The 13845-nt window shown below is 50.3% G+C and overlaps 1 protein-coding gene across 1 annotated transcript; it reads right to left on the bottom strand.

Moving 5' to 3' along the window:
- Positions 1–1943: 1943 nt before the first annotated feature.
- HEY2 (hes related family bHLH transcription factor with YRPW motif 2) lies at positions 1944–12383 on the bottom strand. The gene is given in 6 exon segments (XM_049818043.1): positions 1944–2666; positions 2668–2998; positions 8007–8088; positions 10786–10869; positions 10977–11055; positions 12231–12383. Coding segments are annotated over 6 exon segments (1017 nt in total). The 5' UTR covers positions 12314–12383; the 3' UTR covers positions 1944–2308.
- Positions 12384–13845: the final 1462 nt, after the last annotated feature.

The raw sequence follows: 13845 nt of genomic DNA, 5'->3' as shown, positions 1-13845 counted from the left end.
CCCATTTCTGTGCCTCAGTCTTGTCAGCTGTTAATTGGGCGTAGTAATCTTTTAGTGTCTTGTGGACACGTAGGACTTTGTGCTTATCCTTACGGACACAGCTTGACATACCTTCTACAGAGGGCCTCTGCAGATCTAAGATGAAATAATAACAAACTCTTCCCTCAGTGAGAACTGGTAAATTAGAAGACCAGAACTGGAGGGAAAAAACACCCTCTCGCAACCTGGATATTTAATGATGTCAGTGGGTTAAAATTCTTCCCTTCTAAACACAGGCCCCTAACGAGGATCTGAAGGAAAGCTGAACCTAGAAACCCCAACGATTTTGGGGGCTCTCCAGGATGGACGGATGGGTTCGTATCATTACGCATACCATCAACGCAGAGCCAATTTACAAGCCTGAAAACCGATGCTGCTTTACCGACTGCTTTTTTCTGCCTATTTCAGAGCACGCTGTACGAGACGGGCTTCCTGGCTGAGCAAGGGGAGCTGGAAAGGACGGAGCAGCCGACAGGCTCGTTACCAGTGGCAGAAACTAACTCTGAGCCCACAAGTATTCCTCAAGAGCAAACAAAAACTGCAACAAATCATCCATAAAACGCAGTCAAAAAGGACTTCGTTTAATTAGTGATATGTAAAGACTTTTGCATAGAAAAAAGGTTAACAAAGTAATGCATAAAAGACCGACTAGGTACAGTATTTTTAAAACAAATATTTTAAAGTATATTTTGCATAATGTTTAACATTCTCGATGCTTATTGCTTTCTCCACACAGCAGAGAAATCAAGTGCATAATAATACATGCTGTGTTTTATTTTTATTTTTTATTTTTTTTTTACATAAAATCTCTAGTTCTTGACTGGATGTATTAAAATACTTAGGTTATTTTAAGTCACCGGAATAAAAAATGAAAGCAAACCATTTTATGCAGCACTAGTTGTCTGGGTATTGACAAAATAATTTACTCACATCCCCGTTAATACATTCATTTTGGTTTGGAATCAAACCCACATTACAATGTTGGCGTGTTAATAGCCAATTAAAAAATTGTCCCTACCATAACTTCATTCATACCCAGAGTGATCGTTGTCCCAGAAGTTGATAGTGAAGAGGGATCTTGCACAGAATTGGCTAAAAGTAGATGTCCAAATACAGCTAAATAAGTTAATTTGAGCTCTTAGAACACTGAGTCTCTTGTATTGGCATGAATTGACTGTGTGCACACTTTAAATCGGTGGTTACTTCTGGGTGCATGACAAATTCACTGTTTGTGCAGATAGGAGCTAGCACCATATTTAAGCCATAAAAAAGGGTGCCTCAAGGCTCACAGACAGTGCTGAAACGTTCATTAATCCCAGCACTGATAAGATAATTGCTTTTACCAACGCTATGCTAGATGTCACAATCTGGCAAGTCTGTACAAAGAAAGTGAACTAAGGAAGCGAGAACTAGGCCTGTCAAATTGAACATTCTTCCTCGGCAATCTTTTGGCTAAAAAACCCTCTCCCCTTCAAGAGCATGCTCTTCCCTGGAAAGGTATCCCAGTTCTGAAGTTGAATGCAGGATTTCGTCTCTCTCCCATACCATTTCCATACCTGTGCAATGTTATTTGTTTTAGCAGAACACACATATATATATTTTTTTAATTTATTTATTATTTTTTCAAGGTCAGGCACTTATGAAACTCGAACTCTTTTTCTAGCCTGGGGAGACCCAGTAGGTGCGATCCCTCGCCTCTCTGTCAAACACGGATGCATAGCTGGAGAATTATTAGTTCTAGTGTCTACGTATTTCTACGTATTTCCCAGGAAACCTCTACGTGCCGATACGGTCGCGCTGTTACAAAAGCCACCGCTGCTCCCTCAAGGTGCCTCCAGCAAAACAAACTGAGGAGAAGAAGAAGTAGAAGAAATAGAAGAAGTAGAAGAAGGAGAAGGAGGAGAAAGAGAAGAATGAGAAGTAGTAGAAGAAGAAGAAGTAGAAGGAGAAGAAGGAGAAGGAGAACAAGAAAAGAAGTAGAAGAAGAAGAAGAAGAAGTAGAAGAAGAAAAAGGAGAAGAAAATGAAAAAGAAGAAGGTATCGCCCCGTGTCCTCTCCGATGCCTGGAACGAGGAGGAGAGCAGTGACATTCCTTGGTAGACTTGCCGGCACTGCTCGGGCCCTCTGGCCGGGCCGAGCAGGAGGAACAGGCCGAGTCCTGGGGGCTCGTGGGTGGGCGGCTGTGGGCACGTGGGGGTGCGAGTGCACTCGCGGGCGCGTCTGTTGAGGGAGAGGAGGGAGCCAGGCCGGGAAGGGAGAGGGGGAGCACCTAAAAGGCTCCGACTTCGGTCCCCCAGGGTCGGTAGGGTTTATTGCCACCCCCGCTGCCAGCCTGCTGAGGGCTGGCGGTGGCCGATACAGCCAACGGAGGGGTGATGGCCGTCGCCGCGGCCACGGCGGCGGCGGCGGCCGCGCTGGGGGGAAGCATGGGGAAGGTGCCGGTGAAGGAGAGGGGGAAGCTCTGGGCAGCAGCCGTAGCGGCGGCGGCGGCGGCGTGAACGGTAGCCGAGAGGGACAAGAGGGAGGTAGAGAGAGGAGGGACGCAGGGAGCGACGCTGCCGGCGGAGGGGACTCTGAGAGCGGCGTCGGCGTGGGCGAAGGTGGCGGTGAGCAGCGCGGAGCCGTGGGGGGGGGACGTCGGAGGAGAGTCTGCACGGGGCGGCGTCGGAGGCGTGGAGTCCGTTTGGCTGCAGCAGAGCCGCCGGGAGGTGGTGGAAGGCGGCCGCCCAGTGGTGGGGGTGCAAGGGGTGATGGTGGTGGTGGTGGGCCATGGAGGAGGTCATGGCGGCGGCTTCCCTCTGAGAGGCGCAGGTGCTCAGGTGGGAGACGAGTCGAACGCGCAGGGGGTCGGACGTGTCGAGACCCTCCACCGACGTCAGGTACCTTGCGACTTCTGTCAAGCACTCCCGGAAACCAATGCTCATGAAATCCATGGCCAGGGAATGGGCGTCAAAATAACCTGCAAGGGGAAGGCAAAAGATACATTGAGTGTCGAGCCGGCTTCCCGGCCGGCGTTAGGTGATGCGGCCAACCCGGCCCTCGCTCGGCCGCCAGATCCCCCGGTCACGGGTGAAGACTCGCAACGCGAAAATTTTGTTTTCCAAGCTGCATATGACTTGTGCGACCATCCCTGCAACCCGATAGGCTGCAGTTGTTTTTTGCAGACAATACGCAAACGAAAAGAATTAAGTCCGTAAGTACTCGCAATACTTAAAAAGATACTCCATGCCTCTCCTGGAGTTCCTCAGCAAGCTGCTGCAGTGCAGCATTGATCCTGCGCACGCGTGTGGGAACGAGACGGTTACCCACACAAAGAAACAGGCTGGAGATCAGAGAACTTGCGTGTACGACCCTGCCTTTTCTTTCCTACGCTGGCATTCACTGTAACGCTCTCAAACTATTTCTCAACATCGCGAGATAGTTGTTGTAACTGCTGCTGGGGTCCCACCTACTTCACAGAGTCATTAAGAGAACATGACATACGGTGTCACTTAACTACAAACTAAAAACATCTTGTCATGACTCTGCACACACACAATAAAAAGCTTTACTGAGAAAACGTTTTATGTAATGCCATTGCTAATTTGGAGATGGAAGACTGACAGTCATATGGCCTACCATGAGGTATTTCAACAAACAGCAACTGCAGCTCCACAGGCTTGGGACAAAAAAGCATTTGAAAAAAAAAAAAATAATTGGCTTATTAAATGCACATGAAAAGATATTCCTTTTCTAAAAGGGTCTAGCATCAAATCTAGTGCTTAAGTTGCAGCTCTTCAACCACAAAAACCTATTCCAGTTTTTGGAATTTTCCTATTTTGGTTTAAAAGCAATCTCCTTGGGAGAATAATGTCCTATCCGCTCCCAAGCTGGTATGGTGGGTTTTTCTCTTGCTTTCAGTGAAGATTTTTAGGTATGCGTGACTCTGATGTATGTTAGTATATAAAGATCAAGTGCCCTTATTGTGGAGGAATACGGCAGCAATAGCTGCATTAGGCCTTGTGCTCTCTGGCATGAAATGACCTCGGTCCTTCTGAAAATGCGAGCGCCTTAGACACTTGTTTTCACTTCTCTCAGCTTTCAAGCAAGAAAAGAGCCTTTCTGTCGCTGGATGCCCGTGTTACAGAATTAACTTGGGCACATTTATAGATGTCGCCCCAAATCCCCTGCCTGATATACACCCCTTCTTGCCAAATTACGACAGTGATTTTGATGCAGGCTGCCTCGCTCTTCTAAGGCTGTACAAAACCCAAGAGAAACGCCGGCTCGGCCAGCAGATCAGCAAACGCCAGGGGTCGAGGGCTCGTCTCACCGAGCACCGATTCCTTGCAGCTTTTTTCCCGCCGGGTCCGCTGCAACCAAACGACCCGTGGAAACACTGTGGTTTGAGCGAATTCCCGAGAAACAAACGCCAGGCAGGCCACCGGTGGTACCTGCTGGGGTGCCAGCCAGCCCGGCGTGGGGAATCCCTCCACGCCGAAGGCTCCGGGACCTCCGTCGGCTTCAGCGGGGCTGACGTGCGGCCAAAACCGCCTCTCGGCTCTGGCCACAAGTCAGCCAGCCTGGGAGCCCCACGAGCTTGGGGCTCAAGCCAGGGCTTCCCAGCTTCCCTCCCTCCGGACCGGAGGAGACGTGGGGGATGTGGTTGTCACCAGCCTCCCCTGAGTCTGAGCCGCCGGGGCTGTGACGAGCCGTCCCAAAGCCCGGGTGATCCTGGCTCCCCCTCGGTCTCCTGTGGTGGCCGAGACACGAAAACAGAGGGAAGATGAGAGCTGGGATTCCCAGGCTCCGCTATGTTTTGCTTTTGATGGTTATCCTTCCCAGGTTTCCCCTTTTCTGGCTTCCCCCTTCTGAGAGAGACTTAAAAATATTGTTTCTTGTTCCTTTCCAAAACCCAAAAACATCCTCCACCACCACCCCCACATGTACATGCCAGCGTTTTGTAGTCAGTGGGAAGCTTAGGTTTTGCTTCAGCTATCCTGGTATCCCACCTACTCTGCACGCAGGACACCGGCTAAGTCATCGGAGCTATATTAACCCACGTTGCTGACCCAGGTGTCAGTCACCCAAGCTAAATTTGCAGCGAAGCTGCAATAAAACCGCCCTGAGGCCCCAGCAAGCGACTCGCTGTTGACAAATTACTCCTCCCCTGTGCTCGCTTGCACGGTCAGCAAAAAGCCCTGGCCCCGGGCCAAAACCGTAACTCAATGTGAAGGGGAGACCGTTCCTTGCACCTGCATCAGGGCGCTGGAAACGCGGAATCTGCGCAGGACCTCGGAGGCAGCAGCCTGCCTGCCCGGGCAGCTCCGAAAAGCAGAAAAGGGACAGGAGCCACGTCGGTTTTTCTTCCACCGTGCTGACCTCGGGCTCAGCACGCTGAGCAGTGGCCGACTTCACTCCAGTTTGCCCAGCCCTGGCATTCCCTGTCATGGGTGTCCTCCATTTCTGCGTGAGGAGGAAGAGGATGAGCTCTCCCCAGCCCTCAGTGCGGGGAAGCATAAGGGTATAAGGACACATTTCTCCCTGCTGCAATAATAGCTTTTGTCCATAGGAAAAATGATGGAACTCATTTTTTTGCTGATCCAAAAAAGTTTCTGGCTTGGAAGACGAGTTACAAAGTGGGAATAACTACACTTGCAAATAAAACAAACATCTGCCTTAAAAACACCTTAAGAAATTATATTTAAAGCTGTTACTTAGGTTGCAAAGTAAAACATTAAGCAAGCGGGAAACGCGGGCTTACGCTTTGCCCGGTACTAACTCGCAAACCTCTTTTCCTTAAAATTTCTTAATCCATGCAGTGAGATTACTGGGTCGGAAGGAGAAGATGAAGTCACAGTATTATATGGCTATTATACTGATGCGCCGCCCGCTACGGACCGTGGTGTGGAAGGCGGCTGTGGGTACAAGCCAGCATCGCCTCTCCCCGCACCCCGACACTTCGTCCTTCCCCTCATTGCCCTCCGGCAGCCGCAGGCACGCCGGTGTCAGCCAGGGCAGGGAGAGCCGTGGTGGCAGTGACGGACCAAGGAAGAGACCGCAGGACCTGGGACCGCTAACAAAATCCCATTACCCGGAGCCTGGGGCTCTGCCGGCACCCCTCTCCGCCCGGCAGCTCCCATCCCGGGCACTTCGTCCTCTGCCCCGCTAGCTGGGCCACCCACCCTGACCCAGTTGTAAAATAATCCCCCACGTACTTTTTTGGGGTGAGGAAGCAGGGAAAGGAGGGTTCCTGTTCAATTATGCCCCCCCATCGGGTTTGCCTCCCGGTCCTCCCACTGTGGGTGCCGACATCAGAGGGGTGGGAGCTGCTGCAGAGGAACGACGCGCAGCGGGAAGCGGGGTCAGGTTGGGATAGCTGAGCCGCACGTCGTACGCGGGGAGGATGAAGGGAAAACAACCGCCGCTCCCCTCAGCAGCTGAGACGTCGTTCGCCCCGTTGCACCAAGGAAGATGGAGCCTGCGGAAGGCCAGCCCGCGCCCGCGCAGTGAAAGACGGCACCATCACGCACGGAGGATCTGAATTCAAACCCCACGAGCATGGTTCATTCTGGCGCTGGGTAACTTTTGAGAGCGTAGCTTTACCGCCTAAATAGTGCTTTTTAAACAACGTTTTTAGACATTAAAATTAACTTTTTTTTTTTTTTTAAATTTTGCACATTTTCTGAGGAATCGAGGCATCTGCTATATGAAGGGCAATAAAATTTCTTTCACCTCTTGTAGAACAAGTTACCCATAGATTTTAAGCTTAAATGGACTCCTAGCAAAAGCCTCTTAACACCTAGAAAATACATATACGTCAGCTTGGTGTTAATTTTCACAAATAGCGGAATACCAGCCTTTCCTATAACCATTTGTTCTTAAGCATGCACTGATTGTAAGTTGAATTCTGTATTTGCTGTAAGGTACAGAGAGGAGCAGTAATTCAGTCACGGGCTGAAAACTTCCGAGTTTAACTGAAAAAGGAAGAGAGAGCAGCAGCCGCCTCTTTTCTAGCCTTTACCTAGATGGCAGAATGGCTCAATGAAAAATGGGCCGGTTTCCATTGCACCAGTTTGAACCATCACCGCGGTCGATGGCACGGGATGTGGGACCCTGCTTACAGGAGGCCAGGAAGTTTGTCGCTCCAATCAAGTTCCCAAATCATGACTATACAGAATACCTCGTGGGTGGCTGAAATCATTTGGCCTCCAGCCTCGGGACTGTCAGCTTGCACAAGCGAGGGACGCTCGACTCCCGGCAGCCGGCTGAGCTACTGGGTCAGCCAGCAGAGCCCCTGCGTCACATCAGCACCCACTACCAGGGAGCTGCCCAGACCTCTGACACACGAATATAGCATATACACGTCCTCTGACACACAAATATAGCATATACATGTCCTCTGACACACAAATATAGCATATACACGTGAGCGCAGGGAGCGCTGCTAGCCGTCCGCCTGCCTGCTTTATCAGGTACCTGGAGCTGCAGAGAGCAAGACCGGGTTTTGTTCTGGTGAACGAGACGGTCTAACCTGGCATTTAAAAGTCTTTCCAGAACAAAGAAAATACATAAACAATAATGAAAGTTCCTCTCCATCCACTTCCTTCGGTATAGCTGCTGGATAATGAGGTTTAGCATCGGTTTTGTGCTACACAATTGTTGCCACAAACCTCCTGTTTATGTTTGGTGTTTGTGTATTTGTTTTGTCTCCCTGTGCAGATTTCAGTGCTCTTTGGAAACCCCAAACAAATCTCTGACTGGGCTGCCTGTGAATGAAGCCTTTACTCCCACAGTGTTATGAAAGCAAACACAAGCCCAGGGTCAAGTGCTTCTTTTGTCCCAGTAGTTCTTTCCCACGAGTTCAATCCTGCCATTAGCATTGATTTCCACTCCTTTAATCTGGAAACGCCTATCACGGCTCCTCAAAGCGCTTTTTTTTGCTGAGATTTCCCCCAATATTAGAAAAGAAACTGTCGGCTCCTTACCTTTCCCTCCCGTCGCCTGCAGCATCTTCAGATGATCCACTGTCATTTGCAGTATTTCCGCTTTTTCTAATTTGGCAGATCCCTTTGAGATAAGAGACTCATATAAATAAAGGCTTACAAGTACTAGAAACTTTAATTTGATATACTTTCCACTGAGCTCAGCCTTATGGTTTCAATTTCCCCTATCATTAGGACATTCTCGGCTTAATTCTTTCGTGAGCATCTGCCTCCCAGACTGTCTTTAAGGACGAAGGCCATCTCCTCTCTAGAGATACAAGCAGCAGCAGCAGCAGCAGCAGCACAATTTTGCTTTATTAAGGCTATAGCTCAGTGTAGCTCTGGCCTTGAAGCTAGCGCAGAGATGAACATCTTCATGCAATGAGAGAAATGCATAACTTGCCGGACTTTCTTTTTAACCACAAACACAAACGGAGAGCTGGTGGGACAGGTCTGCCCCATTTATCGATGAAGACCCTGCTGCAACATATTTTTTTTCTGCATTTACCAGTAGGTGTCCCTGTGGACACACACCCAGAAGTAACCCTCTTTCTTAATCGCCTCTTCATTTTCAACATGTCATTTGGCTGCTGAATATTCTATTCTCATACTCGACTGAAAAAACAACCGCACAGTCCACGGTATTTTAAGTTAGTGAGAGGCCTAGTCTGCAGGGATGTGAAGCTAAATAGGGTGAAAAAGGAAAATCTTTCTCTGTTACCTCACAGAGCTACAAGAGGAAAAGTATAAAATACAACTCAAAAGGTAGTATTAATATATTAACCTGTGAATAAAACTATTTTGCACGGTAACATTCCCTTCAATATCTGGAGCACGCCCAGACGACTGAGTTTCCCGTGCAAATGTTATTCCAGTGCAAGAGATCATCCCTTGGCATCAGTGAAAACCAGGGCTGCGCAAGCTGCAGCCACTGGCGGATCACATCCTGCAAGCCCCATTTTCTCTCAGTTATCGTCCGGCCCGCCTCACTGCCGTTGACCGTCCCGCAGCCTCAGCCAGCTTCGCCCAGGTTGCACGCGTGCGATTGAGGTAAGGCTTACGCCCTCCTGCGCAGCCCTGCTTTGCTGGCGCTGAATCTCTGCGAGGGACTCGGGAGAGCAGAGCTGTGATTTGGGGAGGGAGGGAGGGAGGCAGAAGCGAAACTAAACCTCCAACTTGGAAACTTCAGTGAGCTGAATGTCAAGGAGCTGGAAAAGGACCGATGACTTTGTCCTTGGCATATTGCAGAAAAATGGTGGGGTTTTCGGAACAAAATACAGTGCACGCGCGCTCGTTTTTATGCTGATGCGTTTTTTTCAATCTGCTTATTGCTTTCAGCGCTTTCCTCGTACAAAGGTTGGTGCACGCGTGAATTTTTGGTCAGAATTCCCTGTTTTACATGCGACTACATCCTGTCCTTTCCTCAGACTTCATCTTTTCCATAGACACAGCACAAGCTGTCTCAGTGAGAGTGACTAATAGCTAAAAACTGCATGGCGCTGGGTAATTTCCAAAGGCTCTGTAGGACTTGTTTTATAATGTTTGTGGTTTTCAAGAAGTAAACAATAAAATGGGACAAACAACTGTTGTCTCTTGCCCCTGTTTATCTAGCTGAAAATACCTCTGTCACTCTGTTTTGCCAGAACCTACACAAGGGCACGGTTATAACCAGTAGTTATTAAAAGCGTGTTGCAGGTGACACAAGTGATGCTCTCACCATGATTACAATACTTCAAATTTCTTTTTAGCCAGCTTTTGTTCAGGCCAGGGATGTAACGGGCCTATTACGGCGCGGTGCTTGTCACGGAGTTAGCACCGACAATCAGCGCCTCGCAATCCTGCTCTCAAATTTTACTTTCTGGTTTTTTATTTTACTATTACAAGGAAGTCAGGTTCTTTATTTTCAGTTGGTTCCTTCTTATTGAAACATAGTGTCACTTGCACATATCCCTAGATATTCAGATACCTCCAGCAAAACTGGAACAAGGCTAAATATTGAATCAAAGCCCCCAGATCCAAAAATCAAGATATGGAAAAGTAAATAATTTAATTTGAATGGCATAAACAAAATGTCCTCTTTTACAGGACAGATTGTATTCTAAGCTTTTGGTCTGTAATTTCATGACCAAGGAGCTGAACCAAAGTCAGCTGGATCCGTACAGCCTTCCCACTGAATACTTTCTCACTGACAAGTCTTTGAACATATCACTGACTTCACCAGCTCACATGACATGGGCCTATTCCCTCTCCTAATGCCCTGGTTCTAAAGAGTCAGTTTAAAACGTGAATAATCCAGACTGTCTGTTCCCTTTTCAGGAAACTGGATTGATCAGTTTGGAACTGAAATTATAGATTCAAAAATTAAGGTTTCTTAAAGTAGGGGCGAAGGAGATTATATTTAAAGATTTAGACGGAAGGCTAATTGACATACAGGTTGGGGGGAGTTGGGTTGGGTTTGTTGGTTTTTTTTGTGTTTTTTTTTTTTTTTAAAGATGGAGTAAAGCACATTTTTAACAAAACCACTACTGGAATTCATCGAAAGAACAGAGGCAACATGAATACAGTTACCCTTAAGGGAAAAACAAGCCAAAGAATAGAAATGTTTTTCAGCCTTATAATGAATTATGTTTCTAATAGTTTCGCCACAAGAAAGCATTTTATTGAAATGCCTGCTTTGTGCCAGATCAGGACACATACAATATTATTTTAATGAGTTTTACAAGAGAACTAACATTGCCAGATGAGATACAGAATTAAAAAAAAAAAAAAAAAAAAAGCTTACTTGTTTTTCAAAAGCAGTTGGCACAAGCCGCCTCAGCTCTGATAAACTGTTATTTATACGATCACGGCGCCTTTTCTCTATAATCTATTCCCAAAAAAACAAAACACATTAAGTTTATAAAAAATGTTGAAGGGGAAAATCACAGCACACACACAAATTGGCACGCGGGAAAAGAATTAAACGCAACGTACCCCTCTTCTTTTCTTTCTGGCCATAATCTGAGATGTTGTTGTTGGGGAATTTGATCGAATGACAGAACTATTACTTTGCCTGTGAAACAATAAAAGTATGTCAGGTGTTGCACAACTTGACATCGCTCTTTGAAGACACCTTAGGTCACCATATTAAGTATGCATAGTCCCTCTCATGCCGTTTTCAATGCTTGGGAGATGTACTTTGCACTGCACAGTATTTTTAAAGAGAGAGAGACATTTCATTTTTGATTGCCCCAGCATATATTTTGAATTGACAGAACACTCTATTGAAAATAAAGTCCCTTTCCAGAGACAGTTCACCGTCCAGCGCAGCGGATTTCGTTTCCATCGCATATAAAGCCCTGCCTACCAAATACAGGCTGAAGAACCGAGTCCAAACCCACGTGAACCATCTCTATACGCTAACAGCAGTGGTAAGGACATGTATCTGATGCCACAACCTCTGCCTGGCCTGCTAGGTTTTGACATTCCTGCCCATTGCTACAAGAGTCGAGAGATGCTTAAGTACAAAGCCAGTTGCCCAGCCCAGGTCTGTTGCATTGTCCCGCATCAGGAATGGAATTCAAAATCCACTTTTAAAACTACACTACCCACGAGTACGGAAAGGCTTTTATTTCATCACGAGCGAGTGAAAAAAATCCAGTAGCATTTAATACTCATTTAGCCACTGACGTGGATGAGATGGGGCTCCGGTGCATGTGCCTCTAAATTGGCAAGACCAGTTTTGAGGACCGGCACGGACCCCGTGGAGCTCCCAAGCCGGCTGTCCTTCGGCAATCCCTTCGGCTCGCCCTCGGCTTGCACGCAGGGTTTGCAGAAGTTACCGTTACCTGCCGCGGACCCCTGCTTACTTTCCAAAGCTCATTTCCCTCGGGTTTTTCGGCCTGCTGAGGAGCGATTTGGGAAAAGGGCTGGTTGAAAATGGCAAATTAAGGGGAGCTAATGAACTGCAGCCCGGTGGCTCACAAGTTACTTGAGTGCTCTGGGTGATTTCGAGGCTCGGGTGGCCAGACCTTGGGGCAAATTCTTGGCGGGGGGGGGGGGGGGGGGGGCTTATCAATAAGCTGCTAGTTGACCTGGACGGAGGACAAAACCGTACCCCGCTTCGCACTGGGGGGGCTGCTCTTCCCCCCCACCCCCAAAAAGGAGCGTCTGGGTTTTCCCCTCACTCTGCCCCATCCCAGGGTCGGGGGCCCCCGGGGTGGGAGTCGGGGGGGGGGGGGCACTTACCCCGAGTAGTTGTTCTCACTCCCCACGTCTATAGTCTCGTCCATGTCGCTGTCTGAGGTAGTTTCCTCACAAGGTCGCTTCATCGTGGGCACAGGACGCGGCACAGTTTATAGCCGGGGTAGGGGCAGAGATAAATAAATCCGGGATGGAGGGGAGGCGGGGAAGGGGGGGGGGGCAATCCGGCACGGCTCGGCTCGGCTCCGCACCGCCAGCAGAGCAAACCCTCTCTGAGGCGCTTTCCCACGCCGCGGCACAGCCTCAAGCCCGACGGCCCGCCCCCGGCAGGGCCCGCCCCGCCGCGGGTGACGGGTTTTGGGGGGGGGGGGCCGCCCGCCCACCGCGGAACGGGCGGCAGCCCCACGGGGGGGCTCGGCCGCCCTCGGCCCACGGCAGGCGGGGAGCGGAGTGGGGGCAGATGCGTCTGGCTCCTAGCCCTCCCACTCCCCGCTATCCCACTCGGCTGTTTTTGGGAGGGGGGGTGTCCTTGCTGCTCCTGGTCCCTAAGCTCCGAGCAGGATCAGCGTCCCGTGTCCCCCCCCCCCCCCCCGCCCCGTTCTGCAACCCCCTTGGCGGTGCTGGGTAGACCTGGCCGCCGCTCGTCGGGTGCCGCCGGGGCGTCTCGCAGGGCACGCAAGCGCGGGGTTGAGGGTTGTGTAAATACATCCCGGGAAAGGTGCAAATCCCGAGAAAGGTGCAAATCCCAGGAAAGGTGCAAATCACGGGAAAGGTGTAAATGCCGGCCCGGCCGTGCGAGCGGCCCCCGCCGTCCCGTCCCGCCGGGCTCCCACGGGCGCGCCGTGGGGCAGCGGGCACTCGCAGGGCCGGGAGCCAAAGCACGGCGATAATCCCGGCTGGAAAGGACTCGGAGGAAGCTTAGCGGCTCGGTTACCGGAGGATCTGTAGCAGGCGGGTTTTATTTTGCTTTTGTCCGGGATTCCCCCCCTCCCCGTTTGCTTGTCTCGCGTGTTCTAATTCCGGATTCCTGACAAAATACATCCACTCGGAGGGCTACGTTCTCCGCAGAAATGCAATCCTTCACCTTCGGTGCCTCTCCCCCCGCCTCCGTCCCCTTTCTGGGGACATTTTTCTCCCGTCCCTGCTGCCGCTAGGCTGGCCGAGACGGACACGGGGAGCCGGGGAACGGGGCTGCGGCAGGGGCAGCACCTGCCGGAGAGAAACTCGGGATGCAACGACCGGCATCGCCGCAAAACGATGAAGCGGCGAGGAGTTTTTTTGTTTGTTTTTTCTTTTGTTGTTTTTTTTTTTCCTCCCCCCGGGTCGGCGCGGCGTGGCCCCGCGACCCTCACCGTGGCGTCGGGGCCGCCGTGCCCTCATCTCGCCGGGCTTCCGAAGAGGCGACGGTCACCGGTGGTGTGCCGGTCCGGGGAGGTGGAGGAACCGGTGGGTCGGGAAAGAAGGAAAAAAGAGCTGGAGGGAGAGATGGCTCCGGCTTTTCTTTCGGGGCAGGCAGCGAGCTCGGCGGGGGGAGCCGGCACCTTCCCGGCGGGGCTCCGCTCGGCAGCACCGGGGCCGCGTTGGCCCCGGCCGCCTTCTATTTTAGCAGCCCACGGGTGCCAGTGACTCAGTTTTCCGCTCGCTTCAATCCTGCTGAAGG

This window comes from Accipiter gentilis, chromosome 15, assembly GCF_929443795.1.
Source record: "Accipiter gentilis chromosome 15, bAccGen1.1, whole genome shotgun sequence".
Lineage (NCBI taxonomy): Eukaryota > Metazoa > Chordata > Aves > Accipitriformes > Accipitridae > Astur > Astur gentilis.
This window is presented reverse-complemented; position numbering and strand designations above follow the sequence as displayed.